The sequence below is a fragment of the Spinacia oleracea genome, chromosome 6 (genome assembly GCF_020520425.1).
Source record: "Spinacia oleracea cultivar Varoflay chromosome 6, BTI_SOV_V1, whole genome shotgun sequence".
Classification (NCBI taxonomy): domain Eukaryota; kingdom Viridiplantae; phylum Streptophyta; class Magnoliopsida; order Caryophyllales; family Amaranthaceae; genus Spinacia; species Spinacia oleracea.
In genome coordinates this window covers 95,804,952-95,814,967 of record NC_079492.1, presented here as the reverse complement: position 1 = coordinate 95,814,967, position 10,016 = coordinate 95,804,952, and the positions used below count along the sequence as shown (strand labels likewise).

At 35.7% G+C, this 10,016-nt stretch overlaps 1 protein-coding gene across 8 annotated transcripts; it reads left to right on the top strand.

Annotated features, from left to right (window-relative positions):
• Nucleotides 1–1,249: 1,249 nt before the first annotated feature.
• LOC110803475 (cationic amino acid transporter 8, vacuolar-like) lies at nucleotides 1,250–9,779 on the top strand. Of its 8 annotated transcripts, none has more exons than XM_022008993.2 (6): nucleotides 1,250–1,649; nucleotides 2,227–2,394; nucleotides 3,315–3,367; nucleotides 3,453–3,680; nucleotides 5,933–6,212; nucleotides 9,527–9,779. In XM_022008993.2, exons 3-5 carry the CDS (start codon nucleotides 3,317–3,319, stop codon nucleotides 6,185–6,187), a joined length of 534 nt encoding a protein of 177 aa, XP_021864685.1. In that variant the 5' UTR covers nucleotides 1,250–1,649; nucleotides 2,227–2,394; nucleotides 3,315–3,316; the 3' UTR covers nucleotides 6,188–6,212; nucleotides 9,527–9,779. The 8 variants fall into 8 exon arrangements, 5 of the variants coding, with proteins under 5 accessions (XP_021864685.1, XP_021864686.1, XP_056686655.1 ...); XM_022008994.2 differs by lacking the exon at nucleotides 9,527–9,779 and adding an exon at nucleotides 7,880–8,494 and having other exon boundaries at nucleotides 1,252–1,649; nucleotides 3,456–3,680; XM_056830677.1 differs by lacking the exon at nucleotides 9,527–9,779 and adding an exon at nucleotides 7,880–8,494 and having other exon boundaries at nucleotides 1,253–1,649; nucleotides 2,327–2,394.
• Nucleotides 9,780–10,016: the final 237 nt, after the last annotated feature.

Sequence of the window (10,016 nt, the reverse complement as noted above, 5' to 3'; positions counted from 1 at the left end):
GAAAACGTAACGGCTTATTCAGAATTTTGCAGCGGAAAACATAAAACTAACTTTTAGGTTTATAAATAATCGATTACATATTAAATCCAAAAACCATTCAACGGAAATAAGGAAATAGTACGACAAGTTTCAAGTCCAAATTAACAAACCAAGTCACTTAGCAAAACAAAAATAAATACAAGCTCTCTAATCCCGATCCCAATGATGCATCATCTTCAAACCTGTAGATGGCAACGCTTATTGATCCTTAGAGACTGCTCACCAAAAATGGGTCATCACAGGATCAATAAGGCATAGCCATGATCAACACACACAAACAAAGCACGTAATCAGCAAAGCTGAGTACTACATACTAAAACAATAACAATCCTAACATGATACTATTAAACGAACAACCCTAACATGATACTAATAAAACAAAAGCAAGGATACCCATAACATATTGACTTGAAGACTATACTTGCCTAAACTAGACATTTGTATCATTAACATTATTTTAATTGAAATAGTCAATGAACTGAGTTGTCTACTAGAAGCCTTCACTAAGGAAGACGAGGTACGGGCGCGACTCCGTAACCCCAATGACCTGCGATATCGAGGAACGTTTGACTGAAATAGAACCGGTGATCAATTCGGCCCAGAGAAAGCCATAGGGGACCTATGACCCCAACTCCTGATTGTCCGTCACTTCAGACGTGCACAGTTTAAAGCTATTGCTACTCAGTTTCACTTTAATGATTTACAAATTAAAACTCAGTTATGACTCAACAATCACATATATAAGTCATACAATCAACAATTATTCACAACTATTTTTATCTTGGAATTAAGTAAGTGATCACAAAGTATCAATCAAGACTTATTCCAATTAATTCAACCTTTCCTTTAATACTGATCAACCCCTCTATATGGGTATAAGGTTTCAACTTACTAAACAAGGTCCTCGGCCCTCATAAAGTAGTGAAAAACTAAAAGGGCACAACGAACAATTGATCTGGATCAATGTACATAAAATAATCTAGTGTTCCCAACCAACATGTTTGCATCAATCATCTATACTATACTAGTAGAGAAATCGTCATTTGCAACTCACCAATTACAACTCATACAAGGTACACTTGCTGCAACAAGACTTTGGTCAACGCGGGTCAAGGTTTAAATGAACTACTCGCAGCGATTATACGAACAACGCGCTAAGAAAAATCTATTTTTTTTATAAAAAAAATAATCGCAGCGCGGAGAGGGTATTACAAGTTGTAGTTATTGCAATTAATTGCAGTTTTGCCATTTATTGTTCGCTGCGAAACCGACATTTTCCTTCTGGTTCATCCAATCTCAGATCTCAGCCCTAATTATCCAATCTCCAAAACTCATCTACAATTCTCCTTCGCAAATCTCACCGGCGATTACTACTTCCTCTTCATCTTTGATCTACTCCATCGCAAATCCCATCTTTGAAACCCTAACCAGCATTCATCTCGATCTCCTTGTAAATCTCTCTTTCAATCTTCTTCCAAAGATCTCGTAATCTTTCGATTTTGCATCAAGATTTCAATAGCGGTCTACAGAGAGATGAAAAGAGGGCGGAAGAGAGAGAAAGACTTCGACCTTCTGCGGCTCGATGTTCAACCTTCGTTGTTGGCTTTGCGGTATGGAGTCTTAATCTCTTTTTGTTTTTGGAATTTTGTTTGGTTTATGATGTTTGGGTGATTTGATTTATTTTAGGGTTGGTTTATTGTTCTTCGTTTGATTTGTTGTAGTTTTGGGTGGTTTTATTGACTGGAGACTGATTCCGGTCATTTTTGGGTTAATTTTGTTGTTTGATGTTTTTTGTTTTATGTTATTTAGGTCGATTTTGTTAATTTTTCTGGCCAAATTGGTTTGAGTCTTAATCCCTATTTGTTCTTGGAATTTTGTTTGGTTCTTGCGACTGAATCCGTTCACCTTTTATGCTCCATCTTTATTTTTTTTGAATTTTTTTTCTTATTTTGTAAATCTAGCTTCATTTAATTAAAAATTTTAACCAGTTACTATGCTATTTCGATTCTGAAACTACACGCTAGCTGTCACCTATTTCAACAGATTCTAAGCAAAAACTTCTGAATGTTAGGTGCTGGATGCTACTCATGACAATTATATGTATCTGCTAGGTGTAATATGTTCTATATAATTTCACATAGTCCATGTCTTACATTATTAATTAGGGCTGGATGACATATCTTGTAGGTCTCTGTTGTTATTGACATGACGAATTTGAGCAAATCGATGAGATGCTTCTTGAAAACTACTAGTGGTAGCGCCATTCAACAGTTTTCTAAATTTTCAGAGAACAATGATGATACTGGTGATGGTGGAGGGGCTCCAGTTTCCCATTTTTGTCCATCTCTGCACAAGGTATGTTGATAATTATTGGTTTTTCTAAGACAACTTTAAGTAATGAATGCTAACAACTCCATGTGTGACTGCTTGTTCTAGAATACCTTAGTGCTTGTTCGTTGTTGTATTGTACCCGTGGAGTTTTATTTAAATTTTAATGATCATGTACAACACCTATAACTTCTTAGTCAAATCATTGACAATATAAACGAATAGGGAAGAAGCTCCAAAGGCAGAGAGCAGGACTATCTACTTAAGAAAACTGATTGAATTCTTTCAGTAATGATGTTAGATAAAGTAGTTACACAATAGATTTTTTTATTAGCAACGAGAATTGAGAAAAAATTACCTTACTGAGGGAGTGGGCCGAGGAGTAAATCTATGTGAGAATATGGCATTTGAATTTAATGGGGCTTATAAAGAGGGGGAATGTTAGACGAATCACGACGAGAAAACAGCCTTAAATTTTTTATACTTCTTTGAAAATGTCATGGTGAACTTTTCAGGGTGAAGGGGGTAGTTTATGCACAAACAACAAAGGGAACTTTTGCTTATAATACAACTCATTACTTGGTCAGCCACAGTTCCCCCAGCGGAGGCAAACCTTTGATGGAGTTTGTTTTACTAGAATTTAACTCATTTTATTGTGAATGCTTTTCGATTGCACAGAATGAGGATTTTCAAAATTTGATTCCCACCTCAATACTGCAGACCGTTGCACTACCGCACTCACTAGCTTTGTCCATCACACTGATACATATTTATGCAGACACAACTAAGACAAATAACAAATACTGTGAACCAGATGAACTTCATGGCTCCTGCCTTTCTTGATTCTGAATTTTAGAGTAGAATGATTTTCAAGCGTGATTATTTGATATTGTGATATCTCTTTATCTTGTCATATCCTGATATGTTTAATCACACTGACGTTTTAGAGATGTTGGCCGAGAAGCTTGTGGAAATGTTCAAACAGGAGCTTGTTTTGAAGGTAACTGGTAGTTAATACAGAATGCACATATTTGTTCACTTTTAGTTTTCAAAATTTGTTCCTTCATTATTCTTACTTTTATCAGCAGCGTTTGCTTGTATTTGAGCTGCTTGCCCGCAGTTGTCCAGAAAACGAACAATCTCATCAATTGTGTTGGGAAGATGAACTTTATCACGGCGAAGCTGATGACTTGAACATGTGCAACTTGTACTTAAAAGATACTGCTGAGGCATTTCATCCCAAAATAAGTGGCTGGAAATCGAAAATTTCAAATGTGGAGTCTGAGAAAAACCCAAACCACGATGTTTTGCAGGTATGGTGGAACCAATATGGCGTATAAACATATGATTATGTGCCTGTGAGCTATCCATTCTGTTTTTTACACAAAGCGAATCATATATGTCCTGTCAAGTTCGAAGTCTTTTACCTGTCCTGACAACTAACTCTATGCTTAGCTTTAAGTTCCCTCATATAATTGCCATTTAGTTATGATAGTCACCCATGTTTTCACTTATGATGATAGGACTTATTTTGTCGTAAACAACTTTGGCGTTACTCTCAACAGATTAACCAGGTCTTGTTTGATTCAATATATATGATCATACTTTAGTTTTTTTATAGCTTTTACTTATGTAGGTCACCTTCGTTCTACCATCTTTCTCTAAAGGAACCATACCCTCTTTCCTCTTATAGGGAAAGACAAGACTAGATGAAGGGCAAGGTAGCACTGATGGAGAGACTCGGGTTTTTGGGTTGAATTTTGTGAGTTTGGTCCTTCTAAATTAGTGGAGTGAGATAATTTGTTATAGACTGAGAAGATGAATCACTAAAGTATACGAATTGATCTCAAATGGCAATTATCAATTTTTCCTTGTTTAAAACTGTGTCATGTAAAGATGTTGGTTAGGTCTTAATGATGTAGGTGTTCTTTAATAATTCAGTTACCTTTCTGTTCACAATGATTATATCTGATTCCTTCAAATAGGGTTTCGAACCTTAAATATAAAAAAGAGATCATTATATTGCTTGCATGAAATGTGGTTTATCTGCTAGCTAACTGCATTCATGTGTATGGTACATTGAAATTAATGGATAAGTGAGATTTTGAGGTTTGCAATCGGGATCTCCGCTCACATCATCTTACATGAACAACACTACATTCATTAACAACTTACAAGGAGATAAAATAAATTTTACTTTCCAGGGATGTAGATCCTGTGTCTGTAGGTAGTTTTAGATGTCAATACTCCAATGCTGGCTCCGAACATATGTCAACTTGAACTTGTTGATTGTTAATCTTTATTGCCATATGATATAAGAGTCACACTAATACGTCATATGCATTCAGATTGCAATGATGATGTATGATGCATATCAAACGGTCGTGCAAAGTATAATGAACTTGGGATTTGTGCATTGGTGATATGCTAAGGGTTTTCAGAAGCCAGAGCTATTTCATCCTTGTTATCATCTTAAACTATAAACTAGATGGTTCTTGATTCAATCGTTAGTTTTGGAATATGTATCTCATACTCTATTGCGCCCCCTTGTTAAAATTCAATCATTTCATTGTCCTTTGGTTATTGACTTATTGTGGTATTCTCTCATAGTACCAATATACAGTTCTTCTGTTATGATTTCTGTGGCCTTAGTTATCTTTCTGTGGCCTTCTGTTATATATCTTGCTAGGGCCTTGGCTATTCGGATGATGACTGTCTAAAAATAGCGAGCTTCCTGTAACTTGACAGAAATTATCAGTTTATTACAAGCTATTCTTCCTATATTACAGAGTATTTTCCTCTGGTATCCCCTTTTTGGAAAGTTATTGTTTTCATGCCTTTTCTTGTACCTTCCACTTTTTCAATTTTGTTCCTGAGAAGGGAAAATTAAGGCGCATTGTCCAAACATATTTGAGCAGGTTAAGCCTTTCCATGGTTACATTTAGGATGGCCGATGGGTTTCTTATACTTGGTATGAATGTATGATATTAAATCATGTTTTAGAATTCCAAAATCCTTGTTTTCTGTAAAATATGGTCATATACGAAGTAAATAGTAAGAAAACCATCTGGTTTAAATATTGAGCCAGGAATTGTCACATGGCAGTCAAGCCCGTCATACAACCAACGTCATCTAGCTTACTATTATGCTTAAATAAATAGGAACTGGTAATGATGATGTTCATGTAGTATAAAAAGATAGATTTGGATGGATTATGTAAAATCAATCTCATATAGGCATACTTCAAATTTCCTTATTACTTGATGATTGAAATTGTTGGATTGTTGAACTTGCTGGTGTTCTTGTCCAGCCGTGGCTTCCTACAGTTTTTGTGTTTGCTGGTTAGTATGCAGCTTGTTTAGTGTGCGGGTGTGTTGCGTGTTGGTGTGCAATTTGTTCTGTGGTGTGCAGTCTGTTTTGCTGGTGTCCAGGTGCAGTCTTTTTTGTTGTTGTACAATACAGTGTGCATTCTGTTTTGCTGCACGCTGTTTTGCTGCAGTCTGTTTTGCTGCAGTCTGTTTTTCTGTTGTACAATAGTGTGCAGTCTGTTTCTTAGTCTGTTTAGTTTGTTTTGAATAGGCTTACGACACGGTCTCTGGATGATACAGAACTCAACCAAGTGAAGGCTGAAAGCAACCATGATATGAAGAAATCATTAACTTGGTGGGATCTTACTTGGTTCGGTATTGGTGCTGTCATTGGTGCTGGTATCTTTGTACTTACTGGTCAAGAGGCTAATGAAGATGCTGGTCCTACTGTTATTTTATCTTTTGCTGTTTCCGGTGTCTCTGCTATGCTCTCTGTTTTATGTTACACCTAGTTTGCTGTTGAGATCCCTGTTGCAGGTACTTTTTTCTTTTCTTTTTCTTTTTCTTCTTTTTTACACAATGGAATATCCCTGACGGCTCCCTGCCCCTTGAATTAACCTAGGCAGCAACGAACTCGGAATCAATATTTATTACACACTACTAAAATCTAAAATTGCCACTAATGGAATACAAAGTCTTAAAGTTTGATTTCTAAATTTCGTGCTAATACTCTAATAGAAGGATAACAAGTATACTTGTTCGTTCATGTAGCTTTTTGTTTGATTTGTAATTTCTTTATAAGGAATTTAATCATCATATAATCTAAAGTTTCAATTCGAAAAGCAAAAGAGACAAATAAACTGTGCCTCAATTGTTTCTCAAACTATAGGACTAGTTAACATGCAAGTTTAATGTTAAGTTTTCTTGTTATTTTTATTTGATTTATAAATTTCTTTATAAGGAGATCAATGATAGCCTTAGAAAGTTTAAACATAGCATATAAAACATGTAATTAGTTTAAAATGAGTCCACAGGTTCATGAGTTCGAAAATGGGAGCGAAAATGTCTCATTTTAGCCTAAATATGTCCATAACGACCCAACAAGCCTAAAACGTGCATAACTAGATTGGAATGAGTCTTAGAAAGTTTAAACATAGCATATAAAACATGTAATTAGTTTAAAATGAGTCCATAGGTTCATTAGTTCGAAAATGGGAGCGAAAATTTCTCATTTTAGCCTAAATATGTCCATAACGACCCAACAAACCTAAAACGTGCATAACCATATTGGAATGAGTCTTAGAAAGTTTATACAAAGCATAAAAAACATGTAATTAGTTTAAAATGAATCACTATTTTCATTAGTTTAAAAATGGGAGCGAAAATGTCTCATTTTAGCCTAAATATGTCCATAACAACCCAACAAGCCTAAAACATGCATAACCATATTGGAATGAGTCTTAGAAAGTTTAAACATAGCATATAAAACATGTAATTAGTTTAAAATGAGTTCATAGGTTCACGAGTTCGAAAATGGGAGCAAAAGTGTCTCATTCTAACCTAAATATGTCCATAACGACCTAACAAGCCTAAAACGTGGCATAACCATATTGGAATGAGTCTTAGAAAGTTTAAACATAGCACATAAAACATGTAATTAGTTTAAAATGAGTCCATAGGTTCATGAGTTCGAAAATGGGAGCGAAAGTGTTTCAATTTAGCCTACATATGTCTTTAACGACCCAACAAGCCTAAAACGTGGCATAATTATATTGGAATGAGTCTTAGAAAGTTTAAACAAAGCATATAAAACATGTAATTAGTTTAAAATGAACGGTTTTTTCATGAAATGCCCCTGAGGTTTGCAAAAACGCACCAAATACCCTCGCGTCTTTTGAATCACATAATATACCCCTATTTTTTCATACTGTTCATGAGATGCACTTGGAGTTAACGGACGTTAGTCCGCCGTTAGTTACGTTTTACCATTTTGCCCTTAATTTGGGTTTGGCAAGATTTACCTATAATTGTTTTACAGAAATTCAAAAAAAAAAAATCTCAATCTTCTTTTCTTTCTCTCTCCTCTCCCCTGTTCTTCCTCCTCCTTGAATTCTACTGGAACCCTAAAAAATCTGGGTAGATCTGCAAGAACCGCAACTTTAGACATAAACTCACACTTTCTATCTCCTACTTTTTTTTGCAAGGGTTATCTTTGCAGCCAAAAGTCGACATACACGCACGTTTTTCCGATGGCTACGCCGCCACCGGAGATTTCGCCGTTGATTTCGGCAGATGACGCAACAGTGGATGCGCCGCCAGCGCCTCCTTCGGGAACAACAGCCGCCATACCGCCTGGACCTCCAGCGGTTGTTTCACCGGTGGGCGTGAGTTCTGTTTCGTCGCTGCCGACTTCGGGGATGTCGAAGGATACATCGACTGCTTAATTCGGTGGTTGGAATTGGGCTTGGAGGGTTAATTGTTATGATTGATGTGGGCATTTTTGTCTTTTTCTATAAGCGGAGGAAGCGGAAGCAGGCGGAGGAAGATCATTTATTAATGGCTGCTCTGACTAAATAATTAGAATTATCTGATTAGGTATTTGTTTGTATTAATTATTCATTAATTGGTTGCTTGAACTTGTACGTTGAAGGAATTTGAATGTGGGCAAAGGGAGTAGTGTGATCCAGTTTGTTCATTTTTAGATCGATCATTAACTTTCTCTGGACTGATTAGTCATTTTCATGGTGAAAATTCAATCTCCAGTATTGTTTTTCTTTTTTTGGAGTAGCAAAAATAGTAATACGATTTCATTTTGTTCATTCTAGTACTAGCTAGTAGCTTCCTTGGGTATGTCTTCTTAATTAACGAGTGCAATGTGATGTATGATAGCAACCAATTACGTACTTACAAAGCTCTTTGATCTTGTGACGATATGTCATGAGCTATGTACGAGCAATATGATACAGATTGATCAAACTTGATTATACATCTTCTGATTCCTCTGCATGCCTTATTGATGAAGTTAATTTGTCTAACCCAAACAATTAATGTCAATGATCTATGCTAAAACAAAATAGTTTTCATTTTTCTATCACTTGCATTGTCCTTCCCAGATGCTTCCTGTTGTTAGGGTCAAAGGGAAGTTAGTTTCTAACACATAGACAACAAAGGAGTGACCTTGATAACATATTTATGATGCCTACCAACATAGTGTTGCATCACATAGTTACCCAATCTTTCTTTGTTGTTCCAGGTTACCAACAAGGATCCTCATTTATCATACTAGGGCAATAAAAATTGTCTTACCAAGTGAGAAATATGCAAGTGAAGTGAACGACTATATTTTGATCCCTAGGTGTAATAAAACTAGCCGTTAGATTCAATTCCTGCAATTTGGGTATTTGGTGCAAATAAGTTTACAAATAGGTGTATATTGTGCAATAAGTTTATAAATAGGGGAATTTGGTGAATTATAAACATGACTTAACGGAGGACTAACGGAAGGTCGGTTTAGGGGTATTTAGCGCAAACTTGGAAAAAAATAGGGGCATATTGTGTGATTCAAAAGACGCGAGGGTATTTGGTGCGTTTTTGCAAACCTCAGGGGCATTTCATGAAAAAACCGTAAAATGAATCATTAGGTTCATTAGTTCAAAAATGGGAGCGAAAATGTCTCATTTTACCCTAAATATGTCCATAACGACCCAACAAGCCTAAAACGTGCATAACCATATTGGAATGAGTCTTAGAAAGTTTAGACATAGCATATAAAACATGTAATTAAGTATAAGATTTAATTTTCTCTTAAATTAGTTTTCGAGTAATTAATACCAAGTTTTTGTTTTTTGAAGGGTTATGTACAAAGAGAAATGCCATATTCTGATGAGGAGTTAGAAGAAACTCGAGAACAATGGGCAAAGTATTTTAAGGACAACTATTTGATGGATGCCGGCGAATGAGTTTGTTGTCTAGTAATGTTATGTTTTTTGTTTTCGTTATGTGTTGGATATGACGTTGGATGCTACTTGGAGCATATATATGGTTGTTGGAACATATACGTATGTTATGTCTTATATACAGGTCTTTATAAATTCCCGTTTGGTCCGGGTTTCGCAAATTACAAGGGAAACTATGGCAAATTTTTTGCAACCTATTAAACTGTTTTTATTATAATTTTTTTGTCAAAATAATAGGATTGTCCATGGATAAATGTATAAATATGCAACTGATCGGAGCTATTGTATATTTTTTTAAAAAAGAATTAATTGCAGCGCGTGTACTGGCACTGAGTTGCAAAATGACAACTAATCGCAGCGCGTATTTCTCAACAAGGCGCTGCAA

Coding starts and splice junctions, on each gene's coding strand:
- LOC110803475 (XM_022008993.2), top strand. CDS start 3,317: ATGTTGGCCGAGAAGCTTGTGGAAATGTTCAAACAGGAGCTTGTTTTG. Junction 3,368..3,452: donor AACAGGAGCTTGTTTTGAAG/GTAACTGGTAGT, acceptor TACTTTTATCAG/CAGCGTTTGCTTGTATTTGA. Junction 3,681..5,932: donor CAAACCACGATGTTTTGCAG/GTATGGTGGAAC, acceptor TAGTCTGTTTAG/TTTGTTTTGAATAGGCTTAC.